The sequence below is a fragment of the Cyrtonyx montezumae genome, unplaced genomic scaffold (assembly GCF_038088225.1).
Source record: "Cyrtonyx montezumae isolate F1298 unplaced genomic scaffold, pur_monq_1.0 scaffold_8, whole genome shotgun sequence".
Lineage (NCBI taxonomy): Eukaryota > Metazoa > Chordata > Aves > Galliformes > Odontophoridae > Cyrtonyx > Cyrtonyx montezumae.
Window position 1 is genome coordinate 105,857,704 of NW_027072089.1, and position 19,112 is coordinate 105,876,815.

Genomic DNA, 19,112 nt, shown 5'->3' on the forward strand with positions numbered 1-19,112 from the left:
GCTAGAGCACCTGTTCTCTGCCAAAGGAAGAAACACGCTTAACAGATCAAGAGGATAATTAAAAAAACCCTATCCCCTTATGCCAAAACCTAACTGATGGCATGTCAGTACACTCCTTCTTGATGGGCTAAATATTCTTCTGACTCTGGCTGAGTTTTCAGAAACTCTTGTCTTCTGCCCCCTTAGGAGACTCATCAAACACTGCAGTTTGTTGCACATTATGGGAAGTCCTTACTGTATCATTGTCCTATGGGTTTGGCCCTCAGAGAACCAGGTAGCACTCCTGAAGATGGCTTGTATCAAAGAAAGACCTCTGTGGTCTGTCTCTCAAGACACTGATGTAGCACTGAAAAGGCTGACTTGTGGGGTTATAGTTTATTCTCATTATGCCCATGGTTTCTAGTGCAGGATCATTTTCAGCAGTCTGTCTGAGCTGGAACTCTGCCAGTTCACCTGTTAGTGGAAGAGGAAAGGACAGAATGGGTCGCAGTTACACTGAAGGTGTGTCATGGCACTTCACAGCATGGACAGTATTTTTTGTGGTTGAGCAAAGTGCTTTATTCTTCTCTCTTGTGCTATCTGAACTCTCTGAGCTCAAACTCAGTGTGCCTTCATTTATCTTGTCTGCACGACTGGCCAGGTATAGCTGCCAGTAATTATATGTTCCTCAAACTACAGGTTATGGTGACCTGGTATAGACCCATGGTAAGTCATTCATCTGAAAGCTTCCTCCAAGTTGTCTGCGTTGGGAATTCCAGCCTCATGCCTGGAGTCCCCCTGTGCCCTGAGGCATCTAGCAGCATGGGCCTGCTGCTCTTTCCATGACATCCAAAGGAATCTCCAGGTTTTTTTTAGGGATCAGACTGATCCCTACCGGCATTTTTCTGAGCAGTACCGAAGAGCACAGCTGATGTTCATGCTCAGGGCCATGTGCTCACTTGTGGCTGACCTCCAAAGTGTGTGGCCCTTGAGGTTGTGCTGTGCCTTGTGCTAGCACAGCACACCTTGGTGTGCCTACACAGCCAGGAGTACATTTCTATCTGCAGGCCCTATGGGGCCTCCTTTTATAGTGCTCTCAGTGTGTCATGGTGTTTGCTGATGTGGGCATTCCTTGCATTTGCTGATTCTGCTAAGACCAGCAGCTCTCAGCTCCCTCTGAGAGGGACTGTCTGAGACACAGGATGAGTCTTTCCCTTGCCGTGATCTGCCTCGACTGTGACATCTGTTTCAGCCTGCTGTCTTTCACCCCGCATCCATCACATTGTGATCTCTGTGCCTCTCAGTGATCTACTCAGAGTTCAGTGCATTCAGAAGACATCTGGGACCAGGTTTGCAGGGAAGGTCACTGTTTTCTTCCTGAGATTTCCACATGTGGTGTAACAAATCAGAGCTAAGCCTACAGCATCCCTCAGGTACTGTAGTATACGAGCTGCACTGGACATGTTCTGTAGCTATGTAGGACCTCTGCCCTCTTGGTGCACAGCACCTTCCTGCGTTTATGGCACTACAGATCCATTGACACCTCAGTTCCAGAAGTCCCGCACCAACAACGGCTGTCTCCCGCTTGGCAGGGCTTCGGAGTAGGAAAAGGCGCTGCATCTTACAACCCCCCGTAAAAACTGTGGCAGTTGCGGTGACAGGGAGAAGCCCCATAATGATGTGAACATGTTAAAACGCCCCAAAAGCCCCAAGGACGGCCCCGAGGCGGCACCGCGGCGGCCACGCGGCTGCTGGCAGGGCGCCGCTCCGCTCCGCGCCGCCCCCTCAACCCGCCGCGCCCCGCTCCGCCCGGCCTCGCCCGGGCCTCAGCGCGCAGCCAGCCCCCAGGGGGCCGCGGCGGGCGGGGGCGCCTTCGCGCGAGGCGCTGCTCTGCCTGCCATTGGCTGGCGGCGCCGCCGGCCGTGCGGGGGGAGGGGGCGCGGCGAGGCGGCCTGGGCTCGGCCCCCGGCGCAACGGAGCAGTCGCGGCCGCCCCGTCCCGAGGGCAGCAGTGCCGCGTGCCTTCTCCCGCCCGGCAGGCAGCAGCAACAGCGCCCGGTCCCCGCCCGTCTTCTGTTTTTCGTCCCGCTGGCGGCGAGCTCGGCGGGGCCGCGATGGAAGAGGAGCGGGCTGGCGAGCAGATGAGACCGTTGCTTACAACGGTAACGTAGGGAGAGCGAGGGTGTGCACAAAGGGCCGCGCGCGGTCGGGGGCTGCGGGCTTTGGGGAGCAGGAGGAAGAGGAGGAGGAGGAGGAGGAGGAGGAGGGGGCGGTGTGGACCCCTCCTCCGTCTCCCGCCCCTCGGCGGGGGAAGGCGGAAGCGGCACCGCTGGTACCGGGCGCCCGGGACGCCCCTGGGTGCGGGACGGAGGGCCGCAGGTGTGCCGCCCGCCAACCTCGTGCGCGGCGCCCCGCGCACTGCATCCCCTCCCGGGGTGGCGGTAGCCTTTGTTCCGCCGCGAGCGGCCCGGCCCCGGCCTTTGTGAGGCGCCCGCCCGGCTCGTGTCTCGCTCCTGCCCCCGGTGTTCCTCGCGGCGGAGTGCCCCTCCGCGTGCTGCGGGGCCGGGCCGGGCGCCATCCCTGCGGGGCGCGGGCCTGCGGGGCTCCGGGGGCGGATGGAGAGCCGGGGCTTGGGCTCCTTCCTTCCAGGGCCGGTGGCGAGGCGAAGCAGACATTTGTTGCCTTACTTCCTGTGCTACTGAAAAATACATGTGGTTCCCCAGTTGTAATTTCCCTTCCCTTCAGATGACTCAAGGTCTGGATTTTGTTAATGAGTTTCTGAGCCCTCGCTTTGATAGCCTCCTTCGAGGCCCTTTCCGAAAAGGTGTCACACCGCAGCGTCTTTTCAGTGCCTGAAGTGGACAGATGTGCGTTGGCGGTGGCACAAAGAAGGCAGTGACCGACAGAGAAACAGTGCACGGAACTGGCCGGTTCTCATCTGCCACTGCTCTTCCAAGGAGAGACTTGAGTCACATTTGACAAAACCGGCACTCGAATGAAGTGCTGCCTTCCTGTGACATCAGTGTACTCGGTTCCTTTCCTTTGTTGTAGCAGAGCTCTGGGAACTCTGTCTCGCAAAGATCCAGGGCGTGCATCTTCTCTGTATTCATAATGGCTTTGTGTGATGGCTTTAGAAATCAAAGTTATTGGACATCTCTTAACACTTCTGTAAATCTGTTCCAGACCATTGCTCCGTTGGCTTGTTGCTGCTGCCAGAATAGCATATTCCAAATTTGTTCATAAGTTCATAAGTTCATAAGGTTGGAAAGGACCTATAAGATCATCTAGTCCAACCATCCTCCTATCACTATCTCTACCCAACTACTAAATTAAGTCCAGGATAAATCCACAGTGAAAGTAATAGCTGGTGCTTTTAACCATGTTAAAGCTACCTTGCCTCTGCAGGAGGTACTTCTCAGCTGTCAGGAGAGCACTCCTGTCCAGTAGGGAGATCTGAGGCTGTGTGGAGCCAATTGCAAAGCCTTAGGGCTTCCAGTGTATGGGATTAATGTGAGAGATGCTAGTAGTTACCCTCAGGTGAATCCTAATGAAAAGAGGATTACAGACTTCATGAAAGTCAATGTGCCCCAGCGCATCTTTGTCAGTCTCAGCGGGAGTCACTTAAAGTCTGTTGTACCAGAAATTAAGGAGGAGCTTTCGGGTCAGCCACGGGAGCTGCTACACTGCTGCAGTTGCTTTTTATGTAGACCCTGGGAACTGAGGTGCTCGGAGGAGTGGTCCAGGCTGGTCTCTATGCAATAGCAGAAGCAAGGTAGGAGCTGGTCTAGGAGCAGAGGGGTATTTGAGAGATGACTGCAATCAAGACTAAGTGAAATGGTCAGAAAGGTGAGAGGAGGACAGAAAGATTGGTAAGAGGTAGGAAGAAAAAAGAATTTCTAGGGATGACCTATGAAGCATGTGGCTTAAAAGAAAGAACAAGATATATGCTGATCTTCTAGCAGTTACGTAGTATAGCAACGCAGGATTAGTTGTGATTTTCTATGTGAGAGGTAAGATTATATAGAATTGTTGAAGTTGCAAAAGACCTCTAGTCCAACTGTCAATCCATCATCACCATGCACACTAAACCACGTCCCTAATATATGCATGGAAGCTTTAGTACAGCACTGCTGAATCCCAGGTATGAGTGCTTTTGACAGTACAGCCTAGTTTTTCTAATCCTGTGCCTCTGTTACTGCTAGCAGAGCTTGCTGAAACTGCTTACATGTGCAAGACTTTGTCAGGAATAAACATCTCTGTAAGGTGACAGGAACCCTGTAGGAAGTGTGAATCAAGTGCTTGGGTCTTAGAAATGCAGAAGCACAGGCAAACAAGTAGCTCCTTCCTTTTCTTTCTTCTTCCACTTTTTGATAAGTTAGATGGTTAGATAAAAGGCAACTTTGGTGCTTCTTGGGTGGAAGAACACCTTTGTCCATCAACCCTTGCCCCTCACATGGGTCGTTATTGTCAGCAGCGTAAAATGCCTTTTAACCTTGCTTGTTTTATATTATAGGTCCAGTCCTAAAGATGAGAACCAGCATGTGCATAGGATGTTGGTATTTTGAGGAGATGGTGTGGTGGCAGTAATGTGTATAACAGGTGGAGGTAAAACAAATGCATGCTGTAGTTATTACAACCAGAGACAAGCTGATGGTCTGAGTACCTGGTAGGAATAGGGAATACAGTAGGAAAAAGACAAGCAACTTAATAAACCCATGGTTTTTTCATATCTTATGTACAGTAAGCCGCTGTGCTCCATTCACCTTATTGTTACTGGAAACGATTCACTGAAGAGCAGTAAGATATGAAATAGATCTTAGATGAGAACTGACTGAACAGGCTAGGGCTGCCAGCCTTGTAGTGATAACTTGGAGATGGGACAGTGGTATGTTGAGGCTCTATAAAGTTACTATGGAGAGAGCAGGTGGAGGGGGAAGAGAGGCATGCGCTGTTAAATGAAGCCAGTGGGTGCTAGGATCTGAGCAAATAAAAGGAGGTGGTTCTTCACTCAGTGTAGGGATTTTACAGGTAAATTTGCTATGTGATTTATACACAAGATTTTGTGGACTGAAGGGCAGGTTAGACAAGTAAAAAATGCGGAAACTTTTTTGCTCAAGTATTTGATAGTGACCCCTTTAATGTTATACATGATGCACTAAGTTGTAGGCTGTGCTTTATGGCTGAGTAATGGCTGCTGTGCTAGTGTCCTTTTATTTTATTTTATTTTTTTCCTTTTCAGTGTAGCATATCTGTTTTTGATCGCTACTGCAGTGGAGTCTGTCCATTCCTTTATCCCAATGATTTTTTTTTTAATGCAGCAAGGTAGTGTTTGTTACTCCAGCTTTTCTCATCTGTGACAAAACTCTTGAAGACTTAGAGCAATATAAGGTAACAAAAATCAGAGCCTCTTAAAATAAAAAATATACACAAATTGATGTAGACTATCTTGTCAGAATCTGTTGGTAACTAAAATTTTGCAGTTTAATAATAAAAAAATATAAAATATATAAAGAAAAACCTTAAATACGTTTCTATGGATGTGTTTTGGGGAGAACCCGGTGTTTGGTGGCAGCTGGATTGGAATAGGTGGCTTTGGAATCAAGCTTTTGTCACAGTTACTGCATTTCAGATAGCCTGGTAACTTTGTCTTAGCGAGGTAGTTATTGAAACAGTTCCTTCTAAAAAGTGGTCAAAGTTTTGGTTTACCTAGGTGGTTCTTTGTGCATAAGAATGTGAGTACCATCAGTGCAGGAAAAACAAAATTTGATGGAATCGACTGCTTTACACGTGTCTTGTATGACTGTTTTACAAATGAGCTGAAGCAGAAGTTTTTTCTTGGTGTGATTGCTAGTCTTCCCATTTGACATGTGACTTTTGTAATGGTAAGTCAAATGACAGGTCTCTGGAGAATATTATGCTGGTAGATGTACATTTTTTTTGAATATGCTGGAGATGCTGTGTTCTCTTTATGGCTAGACAAGGGTAACTGAGGGCATGTCTGTACTGCATAACTGAGCACAGTGCAGGAAGCTCTCCTCCCCCATGAGTCTGTGGCATCTGGTTGAACACATGCTCTCCAGGAGTTAAACCAGTGCAGTTATACTGATGTGGTGTCCCTGCTAAATAACCCTGGCCAGAAAGAGTATTGTTGACCTGTTGACCTTGCTGACTGGTCTATGACTTTGACAGACAGTCTGCTTTTCTGTATCATGATGTTTGGATATTGTAGGTTTGGTTAAGGTGTGTGCCTTGGACAGCTTGCACCATATGGGCCTGTAGGCAGTGCTTGTGATAGCTTCTGGATAGGAACACTGTAAGCTGCTATTACCTATGTATGCTGTCAGCCTTTTTGAGTTCTTAGAAAGTTACCTATGGCTGCCCCAGACTTGAGAGCTTTCATTAGGCATAATTGCTGTAGATTTAATTTGTTGTTGAAAATGAGCTGCAGAGTATAGGAAGTGTAATATTCACTTAGTTGAGATATTGGCTTGGATTTGGTATGGCATAGTCTGGAATGATAAAGTTTAGGAATATTTACATTTCACAGCATTTACTAAAATTAAGGTAGTTGTCTAGCTGATGTTTTGAAATGATATGTGTGAATAGGGAGATTGAACTGAAGGTTCTGTAAATCAGCAGGTGGAGAAGTGCACCACAAGTTGTGCACCGCTCTTTGTATCAGTACATGTCTGAACACAAAAATGACTATTGATTCTTTGATAGATGTTTTTAAATATGTATTTCTCAATTCACAGTTAGCAGGAAGTGGAATGATTAAAATACTAGTTTTTAAATTTGCATAGGAAAAAAAAAAATCCTGACATCTTAGAATCTCTTTGTTACTGGCAATAAACATCAATTATGCAAGCATCCCAAATCTACCTTGTCAGCATATCTCATTGGTTATTAGAAAGGATTATCTGTTCAAGAGTCTGTGTTAGTTATTGGCACCCTCTGAGTTTGTTTTTTCACAGGGAATTAAAATTTGTTGCAGTTTCTGTGGCAAAGGAAATGTGTATTTTAACCACTAGATGGAGCCATTTTATTTGCATATCAACATGTATATTTAGATAAGCTTAAATTTTTTTTTTTTAAGTCTGCTCAGTCATTTTGTATTTAGATTACGGCCTGTGGTTATTTTATTATTTGATTGCAAATAAGCCCAAATATCTTGTTCTTCCAAATGCGGTGTTAGGATTATGCAGCAGGAAGACTGTTCCACTTTTATAAATGCATAAAGGAGAGTGAATGCTTGTGCTACGTGGGCATTACGTTTATCTTTGTAAATTACCTGCTGTAACAAGAATGGAGCCCTATAGCTTTTGTATGCCTTGTGATACCTGAAGTAACGTTTCAGAATATTCATCCACACGATTGTATCTCTCAGCTTGGATGCTCTTTTGATTTCTGTGCAGGAAGGGCAGTTTAGCTAGAACTGAGATTTTGTTTTTCCTACTCTAGTGTCTTAACTAAACTGACTCAGAACTATGCATTGGTATGGTTGTCCTAGTTGGATGTATTGCCACAAGTGATCTTACTCTTTTCGGCAGTGATAGTGTGCTTCATAACCTCAAAAAAACCTTGGCTTATTAGTTCCAGCAAGTCTCATTTTAGCAGAAACATTTCAAATGCTGTCTTTGTTGCCTCACCTCCTGTCTTCTTTCAGCAACCATTTTTATAAAACATATGGTTTTCTTAGAGTTTGATTCTTCGATCCTGTTGGTAAGGTAACCAGTGTCTAGCCTGCATTTATACTTAGCAGCATTACCTGACAGACCTTCAGTTTCTCCAGCTCTTTCAAGGTTTCTGTTCTGAATGCTCTTCTTGGTGAATGCAATCTCATTTTGAAGACTAGGACCTTACTAACATCTTCATTTTGAATTCTCTTACTATGCTATTTTGCAGCGTATAAATGTCTTCTTTTTCACAGTATTTCAACTGTGAGGGATTTTGAAATTTCTTCTAACTCAGTTTTGGTGATTTTTTGCCTGCTTTTTATTCCGTCTCATTGAAAGTTACTAGTACTGTTGTTTTTCACGAGATGTAGTTGTGCTGAAAGGTGTCTAGACTTGTCCTATTGGCAGCATGGTTAAGACCAATACCAAAATATTTCAAAACTTCAAAACAGGCTTGAAGTTTTTTATTACTGAAAGCAGTCTGAAGTAGAAGTTTCCAAACATCAAACCATTGCCCCAAGTTAAGAGAATTCCTGGTATTTGCCTTCAAATAAAGTGGAGCTTACTGTGGGTAAAGCATGCAGACAGATAGTGAAGGGAGGATGTGGGATTTACTTGTGCAACTGTGCCTCTTGATTCCACTGTCTGATATTTATTGGAATTCTGCAATTTGACCATCTATCCTACCTGATGCTACTACCTCCCTCTGGTACAGCTATAATACTGTGGGATCTATATATGCAGAGTTCTGCTTTAAGGCAGGGACAACTGGAGATTTGCCTGAGAATCTGACAGAAAGATTTTTTTTCCCCATCATCATTTTTCACTATGAGAATATATGGGTACTAAGAGCACATGTATAGACAGTGTATATTTTGGAAAACTATGCTTCCCTAAAATGAAAAGTACAGATTATTTTATTTTTCCTAGTCATTTATGTGCTAGGCTGATTCCTTTGTATTTTCCATGACTAATGACTACTAGACATATGCTGGCTGTGTCTTGATTTGGATCTGTTTTTAGGTGAGGATCAAGACAGCTAAGTGGTTGTAAATACTTGAGTTATGGTAAGGATGTTTTAAGATTTGCTTTTCTAGAGAAAGCTGAGATTTTTTTTCAACAAAAGTCAATACCATGACTGTTTCATTAGCTGAGTAGAGTTATCATGTGACATGAGAATCTGTAATCAGGCTGTCTTGGTGGTATATGTCTTTTACCACCCATTTGCATTTCAAAAGTTATACTAAGCTGAAGCACGTGTGATTTTCCTAATTATTTTTTTTCTTTCAGACAAGGTTATGAATGAGCAAGTACAGCTAATAAATCACATCTACTGCTAACTGATCAGACTGATTTGGCAGTTGGAAGCCCCAAATCTTCAGATATTCTTTAACATTTATAAGAAAAGACTGTACTACAGATGCTTAGGGCCATAAAACCTTCTTGTACAGACATACTTTCTGTTTCTGTTCTTTAACTTCAGTTAAAAACAAAACAAACAAACAAACAGTTCTCTCTCCTTACTGCCCGCCTTGTCTGCTGCTAGTTTCAACTTCTAAATAAGAACTGCTAGATTCAGCTCTGCTGTGGCTTGTTTAATTCTTCCCCTGCACATTTGGGTGTCTGTGTATTCCTCCTGTCTGTTTTTACCTTCCATATACTGTTTTCACATTTGATCTCCATTGTAAGTTGCCTTTTCATGCGTGCTGTCTCATATTCAGGCCTATACAACTTCCTGCAGGCTGTATTCTGTTCTCCTGTTTGTCACCTTCCCAGCTTGGCTTTCTTCGAGAGCCTGCATCCATCTGTTGTTGCATTCCAGCAACAGTTGTTCCAATGTCACTGTAGTTCCAGTGATGTTCTACTCTGTTCTGCCTGTTACTTCACGTGCTGTGTTTGTTTGTGTGCAGGTGCTTGAGATGAGCCCTCAGTTATCACAGTTATAACTCACTCTGTTAGCACAGAGCGAATGAGTGCCTTTTTCATTATGGATTCTCCAGGTCTTCACTGAAGTCTGACAACCATTTTCCACCGAGCTCTATTCACAGGATTGGTGGCAAAGGTAATCTTGCCCTCTTCATCAGGGGGTCCTGAGAAGAAGCTGGCCATAGGAGTGACCATGTAGATGCATGCAGTCTACCTTGAGCTTTCTGCTTCTCCCTTGAAGGACTGAGAATGCCACCTGCGCCTTTTCACTCTTGCCTCTGGAGTGCAGTATTTACTCTAGGTTCACTCAACAATAAGTTTGTTTTTTGGGAGTATTGCTGGTGACTACATGGGTAAGTAGCAAAGGGTGATGTTTTGAGAGCTGGATAAGCCTTGGCAATCTTTCCAAAACATCCTAGATCCTAACATCCATCAGGCAGTAGACCTGCAAGGACTTGCTGTTGATCTTTAACTATGTGCAGTTTGTCTTCCCGTCCTGCAGTTACTTCATCTCCCACAGATGAGGCTGCTGCTAATTGGCCCCTGGAAGGAGCACCTGCTGCTCCTGGCAGTACAGAATTTGGACAGTGACATTGTCCTGCTGGAGTTCTTAGGGGCTTCTAAGAGGAATGTTTTCTGTGAGGAGTCATTGCTCCAGGTTGTAGTAGGGATTTTGCAATGTGCCTGTTGTTGCACAAGCTGTAAGGAGTTTTTGGCCTCTTGGTATCCATGCCGCGTGGACTGCTTTGACATCTGTCAGCCACCTCTGTTAGCTGGGAGATGATCTGTGCCTGTGCTAATGTTTTTAAACTAATAAACTTCACCACGTTCATGAATATATGTGTGTGTATATACCTATGTATAGATTGATTGGCTCATTGAAGAACAATGCAACAAACCTTTTTTTTTGCCAGATCACATGTATTTATAGTGATATACATCTCTTTGCCCTACCTTGAAGTATTTAATGAGGTATTTGTTAAATGCTGTCATGTAGGGGGAAGAGAAATTTGCTCTTCTATAGTATCTATAGCTTTAATTTGTTATAGGTGGAAACTTTGTACTGCTTCTGTCTCTAGAAGGAATGCTAAAAATAAGAAAGTCTTTAGTTACATCATGTTCTTGCTGAGTTGAAACAAGTTACACTTGCAACCACTAAACACCTCAATCTCTTAGGACACCTGTATGTACATTTTGTTAGATTATTTTGTTGTTCCTATTTGTATATTGTACAGGATGCAGTGGAATAAAATTGGATCACAATCATTTCAGTCCTCAAATAAGAAATATATATATTTTACGTAGTCAGACTAGGAAATTTCAGACCTGGTGCATGCTGATTCAGTTGTTTGTATAGGAGTGTAGCACTAAACATCTGTTCATGCTCACACAATGCTTGGAAGTTTTATTTTTGCACGTCTTCTTATAGCTGTAATAATACTTGCTGTGAATTACCTACTCACTTGACCACGGTCCATTGGGTATTTTCAAGCATTAATAAGATCCCCCCTCAGTCTCCTCCCGGCTGAAGAGTCCCTTGTCTCACAACTGTTCTTCATAATGGAGCTTCTTAGACTCCTCATCATCTTTGTGGCCCTGCGTGTATGGGTTGAATGCATGTAAGGATTGAGAACTGGACATTCTTTGTTATCTGAGCTCATTTAATTCTGTCAACAAACTTCATGTTCATTTATAGGTAAAATGAAATTAATGTTCTGTTTTCCAGAAGAAAACTGCTGTGGTTGCTGATGTCTGTAGCAGGTGTTGCTGGGGCAAGTTGCTTCTGTGTTTCAACCTTCCTAGTTGAAAAGTTAGGAAACTTAGTCTATACAGTTGAGGAACCTTGAAAAACAAAGTTACATAATTAACAATGCAGTAGAGAGTACTGTGAATTTGTGAAATTGAAAGTGGTGTTGTGAAATCAAGTGAAAGCTATTCTGTATACCTAACTTTGCTATGAAGTTAAGGGCAGTTGGACTGGTTGAGGCGTTTCAGGAGGTTGAGTTTCTCCATTTCGAGCCTGAGTGCAAAAATCCATCCGATTTCCTGCAGTAGTCTCATCTATTACGAGTGGTAATTTTCATTGTTGGTTACTTTTTCCATATAACTTCCATAACAGCCTTTCTTGCTTCCATTACTGTTGGAAAGATACCGATACTTTTATTTTTGATGTGTATTTTGGCTACTTACTGTGTGGCTACATTGAAACTACCATATCTATGACCCTTAGTATTTGCTTCACTTGTACACAACTGTAGCTTCTCTGAGGGATGTTGTCCTCTTCCTATTAATCTGCCAGGCTTTGGTTTTCTGTTGTATTCTCTCAAAGGTTTCTTTTTTTTGTCTTTTCATCAAGGTGGTATGTGTTTGCTTTGGGACTCAGATGTGATGTCTTTATGTAATCTCCAAAGACAATTAAAATAAGCTTAAAAAAAGCAGCAGGAATGTTTTCTGTTAACGTTAAGATAATGAATGTGTTCATGATAGAACAAAGCTGTTGGACCACAACATTACAAATTATCTTCTCAGTGCTACCCTGGAACAAGTCAAGAGTCTATTATACATTTGTGGGTTCTTTGACTAATTTGTGAAGTCAAAGGACTGATTGCCTGTTCTTTAATTAGCTTGCTAAACAATAAGGTGGGATTATTATTTAGACTATTGTTAGATTTATTGCTTCTTTGTTTCTATTAAAAAAATAAAAAAATAAAAATATTGAAACTGTTTGTTTTAGTACTGTGTTTTGCATGATTTTTTCTTCTTTGGCTTGTACCTCACTATTGTGAGGATATACTACTATGTAAGTGTATGTTTATTTTGAGTGTAAGCATACACATTTATTTAACATGTTGAGCATATTTCCAGACAGACGTAGCATACGAAAAAGGAAGTGAGAAACTTTGTAGTGAATAGCCACAGTAGGTGTTGCTGTTGATAGTAAATTTCTTCATTTTCTGTTTGTCAAATAACTGCACTCCACCAGCCATGCATTTTTAAACTGTTTATATAATAATATAAACAGATAGCATCAGATGATTGTTATGACTCACTTAAGGAAGTGATAAAACACAAGAGCAGCAGCAATCCTTTCCTTTTTTCAGCTTGATTTTATTAACATTGCTGGGCCTGCCTGCCACTGTCAGATACCAAGAAGGAATTTAAGCAGATGTTTATGTTTTGTCATTAATACGTGTTTGAATTGCAAATAGTTACATAATGGTAGGGTGGAGTGACAATTTTCAGCTTAAATTAAATATTCAAAAGAGTTATTAGAAAGCTGCATTATAAACAAGGAAAATTATTAGAACTTTTCTGACTTCTTTTATGTGTGTGTGTGTGAATTCTTGAGCTTTCAAAACTACCATTGTATGCTTGTCAAAAAAGGAAGAACATCAGCTGGCTTTTTTTTACTTAGCGTCAGTCTTGCCATCTAACTGCTGATGCTATATGGAGATTGCAGTTTAAGTTCTTTAGAAGTAAAACCAGTTTCAGTATGGTGTACTTACTTTGTAGTGAACCCTGCTATGTTAACTTTGCTTTTACTGTAATATATTACTGTATATGAGCATATAGGAAGGATAAATCCTCTTGGGGCTTTCATCATACCCAGATATGTCGAGGTAGTGCTTCAGCTTAAGATCAGTTTATTCCAAGGCTGACTGCTTTTTCTTAAAGTCATTAGGATGAGCATTAATTTAAACTTTAAAATTACAGATTCAGGTCTTCAGAACAGTGGAATTAAATAAATATCTGACCTCCAAGAAAGAGATCAAATTAAATGTTGGTAGTTGATGGTGGGTTTTTTTTTTTTTTTTATTGAATAACACCATGACTAAGCAGTTCTTAACCGTTTGGCATGCTTAAATGAACTTAAATCAGGGATCCATTTATATACAATTCAAAGTTTAAACTTTGAAATTTAAAACTCAACTTTTGTGTAGTGCATACTTGCTTAACAGGTAACCAGTTGGTTTGCAGTTGAGAAATAAGGTGGTAGTATTCCATTGGGTGTTAACAAATGGTGGTAGTCTGAGATTTTTAGTTTTTGAGTGTAAGTTACTTCTGCTGTGAAGAAAGACCCAAGTGAAAGCAAAAAAAACAAATAAGGAACTGAAGAAACTTCTTGTGCCTCAAACCGAAATAGAATAGAAAAAAAGAAAATATCTACTACTTGTATGCCATGTTTTGGATGCACAGAATAGGCTAAATATTCATTACACGTCTCAAATTGACTACTACTAATGCTGCTTTTCCTTGTAGTTTTCTGACTTAAAGCAAGCCATAACAAAATTTTCCCATCTACTCAATGAGAATAATGTGCCAATTTTGAGGGTATCTTAAATAAGTGAATCCCATATCCAAGTTACAAAGGCAGTATGAAGATGAAAAACTTCAATCTGTAACAGAGAAAAAAAACCTCTGTAAATTATAGTCAACCTGTTGTAATTATAAGTGTAATGTACAGCTAGTGAGATCTGTGTTAGTGAGCAGTAGCAAGACAGTTGAGCTGCTTCTTTCTTTGCATTGAAGGGCAACTTGATACTGAACCCCCAGTCCAGTATTGGCAGCCTTGCTAGAAAGATGCAATTGCTAGTCCAGAGTCCCTTGAGGTCTCTTGGCCATGTAAACTGTTCTTGCTGTGTTAGCTAGTCTGTATGTACCAGGCTAGTTGTCATGTACTGGTTTGAGCTGGCCCTGTACATCTTGAAATAAAGGAAAACAGGAAATTTCAGTGTGCTTTTCTAGTTGGTGATAGTGCAACTCATTATAACTTATTTAGGTTATGGAATGTTATGTAATCTGAATATAGCAAAAATTTAGAACGTGCTGTTTTGCTAAATAGGGTGACTAATTAGTCTCTGTTACAATCATACAATTATATGACAAGATGTTCACTTTGTGCTATGGTACCAGTGGGCCAGGTGTCTGATTACAAAGTACCAGTCCTGAAGACTATCCAAGATAAGAATTTGTATGCTAACAGTAGCTATCAAACCAGGTGGACTTCATCCAGATTATAGTATTCTTCAGTATGTACAAGGCATGGACGTTTCCCTGCTTGTCCTTATCAAGTGACAGTGTGGTTGAGTTTCTTGTCAGAGAGAGGGAGGAGAATAAGTCAAGACTTCAAAATTCTATAGTAAGATTAATGCATTCACAGGTAATCAACTTCAACTTCTTACAAGAAGCTTTATTTTTAGTTTATTTTTATTTTTTGCCAGTTACCCTTGGAAGAGGTCTGTAAGGGCTTGATAACCACTGATTAGGTGGTTCAGGTCAAGTGATTGGGGCTGCAGTCTGATCTGTTGCCATAAGAGGCTACTGCAATTAGGGGAAAGTCACAAATGCCACTTCCTGGTGCTTGGGAAACCAGAGCTGAAGTGTGAACTTGGCAGCAGAGGCACCAGGGAACCAAGCAAAAATACACCCGTTTTCAGAAATGGCTACTAGAGAAAGATGTCAATGTCTGTAGACATTAGTTTGTTCTAGATGCTGTAGAGCTGGCAAGAGATCTAAACAGCAGTGCAGGTGTCAGAGCTGGGAAAGGTGCTATTGGGAGCCCAAGCTCAGTTCTGGCTGGGGAAGGCAGTGGGACTGAGTGCTTGGAGAAGTGACAGGAGGAATGTTTTGTATTTGTATTCGTGCTTGTTTCAAGAAGCGTGATGTATGCGTGCAACTTGCATGGGTTTTCACTTAAGAATAAATAATATCTCATCTTGGAAGTATGTGTTGGGTCTTGTGACTTTTGCATTGCAGCTACTTGTTTTGAAGCCTTGAAGATCAAGATTATATGTGGTGATACGGCACAAAAATGTGAATATTAAGGCAATGTTATGGTATGGAGAACATGTTTCTTCCTTCAGTTGTTTGGCAGTATAAAACAGGATTGAGGCAAAGACATGAGAAGCTGCCTTTGTCTCAAGTGTCACTACAAAATACAAACATCACTTTTTAAAATTGTGTTGTGCAAGTCTACCGTTTCACTAGCATCGTTGATTGTTCTGGGCTCCCCAGTACAAAAAAGATTTCCTGGAAAAAGTCTAGCAGAAGGCCACAAAGATGATATAGGGCCTGCAGCACATCTCTTGTGAGTAAAGACTGAGAGACCTGGGTCTGTTCAGCCTTGAAAAAAGAAGACTCAGAGGGGACCTGATCCACCTCTATAAATATCTAAGGAGTGGGAGGCAGAGGGACGAGGCTGGACTCTTCTCAGTGGTGTGTAGTAATAGGACAAGGGGGAATGGCTGCAAACTGGGGTATAGAAAGTTACACACAAATATGCATGAGAATCTCTTTAAAGTGAGGCTGACATCACTGGCACAGGCTGCCCAGAGAGGTGGTGGAGTCTCCTTTTCTGGAGATGTTCAACACCTACCTGGATGCTTACCTGTGCAATCAGGGCTAGGGAGCTGCTTTGGCAGGGGGTTGGACTAGACAATCTCTAGAGGTTCCTTCCAGCCCCTACAATTACAATCTTATGAGGAGCGGCTGAGGGAGCTGGGATTGTTTAGTCTGGAGAAGAGGAGGCTCAGAGACCTTATTGCACTCTACCACTTCCTGAAGGGAGGTTGTGGTGAGGAGGAGGTGGGCCTCTTCTTCCTGATAAATAATGACAGGACGAGAGGGAATGGCCACAAGTTGCGCCGGGGAAGATTTAGATTAGACCTGAGGAAACATTTTTTCTCTGAAAGAGTGGTCAGGCACTGGAATGGCCTGCCTAGGGAGGTGGTTGAGGCACCATCCCTAGCGCTGTTCAAGAAGCGTTTAGATGAGATGCTAAGGGATTTGATTTAGTAGTTGGGTAGGGATAGTGATAGGAGGATGGTTGGACTAGATGATTTTGTAGGTCCTTTCCAACCTAATGTATCTATGAATCTATGAATTATGTGATAATTATGATAAACATTTTCTCAATCCAGTAGTATTCCTGAAGTGAAGTACAGGAGGGAAGATGAGGGGAACAATTGAGGAATTGCTTTCAATCTCCTGTTGCTTATATGGAAACCATTAAAATAAGATAATGATCAAGAAAAAGACTTGTGAAAAGAGATAACAGATGATGGGGTGCTTGCATGTGTCCTTCTGTGGCCTTTTGTGGCTAGGGTGATTCTCATGGATTCCACTGGAAATTCACACGTAACAGCTAGGAACAGAAGTGAGTTTTGAGTATGCCTTGACAAGGGACGTTTTCTCACTTTCTCCTGTTTGTTTTGGTTTCCATCTTTGGCATAAAATATCTAATGCTTTTCTTTGTTAGAAAGAACTTTGGCTTTTATCCTTAACCTGATCTGTTGACAGATGGCCTCAAAGGAATTAGGTTGTCACTGAATATACTGTTCTCTGTGAGCAGTGAATCTGTGTGCAGCAATGTGGGAAGAGTTCCATGGAATGTTTCTCCTAGAAAATGGTTTGGGACTCTGAAAAAAATTGGTGTTTTCTCCCCATACCTGCAAGGTGACTCCCCATACCACAGTGACTTGTGTTACAGCAGTGAAGAGTTTCTATTGGTAGCTGCTGACAAGTGCCACTCTGTTTAAGTTGTAAAGAGGGTGCTTGCAGCTCTACTTAGGTGTTGCATACTGCTTTGTATATGTCTGAACACTGAGTTCTTTAAAGGTGTATAATGTTACCGTGTTACTCCGCTGGTTCACTTTCAAATGGATTGCTAAGGTCCTAGTGAAGTGCCTGCTTTCTTTCTTTAGTAACTAGATAGCAATGAGCAAGACAGAAACACAGAAAGGGGTAATCCAGCATATAGCTACTGCAGAACTGACAAGTCTGGAGCACAGTGCTATTTGTCTTCCCTTCCAGCTGATGGTTGGTTTTAAATCCTTACTGCTAATACTTTTTTTTTTAGTCAGTTTGTTATTGTGGTATAGTGTATACTTCAAGGACTGCTCACAATGCGTTTGTAAAGTGGTTTCTAATTGACAAGTATAGGATGGGACAGTTATGTTCTTAGATCTGTTAGTATCTGTTATCATATCTGCTAGATATGACTTGTAACAATTAATAATTTAATTGCTGCCCTCCTTCAGTGGCTTTTTTATCACCTTAGTGTTCAGCATTCAGACTCCTTGATACAGAGATTCTGAATGCTTATATGTCAGAATTTTATTTGTTAGTAATGGAATTACACGTAAGCAGAGGCTTCTGGATTTGATCTCTTCTTTAGAAAATTCTGAGAATCAGCTGTGGTTTTTGTTTTCTTTAAAAGTATTTATATATTTTTCTCCTGTAGTTTCATAAAGTTCCAATATAAACTACTTATGGAGAGGATATTTCATGTTGCATCTTTGTTGCTTTTGGTCCACAAAATCTTGGTGACGAAAATAAGAATTGAGAATGTGTATTTGAGTCAGAGCTTTAGAAAGGGTATAAAAGGTTAAGGATACTTGATTTTTAGCAGTGTAAGCATAGATGTTTCCTGTATTTGTGTTTTCTATTAAATCCATTGTTTGGTAAGTGTCTTGATAAGGTTCTGGTCTAGTCAGGTTAATTTGCAACATCTAGAAAATATTTGAGTAGTTAACTGGATTTCTTTTGTTCGTTTATTTGAATAAGCTTTAAAGCAGTATTATATTCCACAGTAAAATGTCAATAAGGATGTACGGTTATAAAAGTAGGCAAATGATGATTTAAAGAAAAAGGAAAGGGGTGAGTTCCAGGAAACTTCTGAACTCTCATCCACCCTTTTCCTCCACCCTTCATGTTATAAACAATTTTTGAATGCTCCTAATGGTGTCTTCTAAGCCTGCACATCTATCTTTGTCTCCTAATGCTACTTAATTCTTTCAGAGCTTTTAGCCATGTGGACTTACCTTCTAAATTCAAACTAAGACCCAGACTAGAGGTGAAGCGTGCTGACGCAGTGGTTCTCAGAGTCTGGCATTGTGGTACCAATACCTCCATTGTGCAATGCATTAGTGACAGTGCTGATTAGGAGAGCATATGTGTGTATGAATGTGTACAGGCTGCTAACAACATTACATGCTATAAAAGAAATAAATCCAGTTATCCTATGGGATCAGTCAGAAATTGAAACAAGCTTCAAATACATGTATTATTCTTTATATTCTTTTTTTATATCGATTTTGTTTTTTATGCTCAAGGAAGAAAACATTCAAATTTCAAAGAGAGATCTTTCAGAAGCCTGCTTTTGAGGAAGTCTGGAAATGGTTCCTAAAATCAGAATATGAAATCTGCTTTTATTTAAATGAAATGCATCCCAGTGAAAAGCTTTGCAATACACATTCTGGTCACCAAAAGCTATTACGTCTTCTTGCACAAAATATCTAATTTATTCAAAGATTATTTAAATTTCAGTAAAAGGGTACTGTTTTCTGCTAAAGATGAGTGCCATGTTGCCATTAAGATCCAGCCTCATTTGATTAAGGCTAGCACACAGCAACTTGTGTCTAAAAAAAACAAAAGAGTAGGAGGTTGCTTATTATATGGTTATAATCTAGGCAAATGAAAACATTACTATTATAGACATGGGGATTTGCCCAGAAGTCAGGAATATTCAAAT

The 19,112-nt window shown here is 41.7% G+C and overlaps 1 protein-coding gene across 1 annotated transcript in view; it reads left to right on the plus strand.

Moving 5' to 3' along the window:
• The first annotated feature begins 1,945 nt into the window (after nucleotides 1–1,945).
• Nucleotides 1,946–19,112, plus strand: part of SLC4A7 (solute carrier family 4 member 7) — a 76,627-nt gene continuing 59,460 nt past the window's right edge. Inside the window, exon 1 of the mRNA XM_065753697.1 lies at nucleotides 1,946–2,140. Within this exon, the coding sequence (XP_065609769.1) occupies nucleotides 2,093–2,140 (48 nt within the window). The 5' untranslated portion in view covers nucleotides 1,946–2,092. The remainder of the gene's footprint in view (nucleotides 2,141–19,112) is intronic.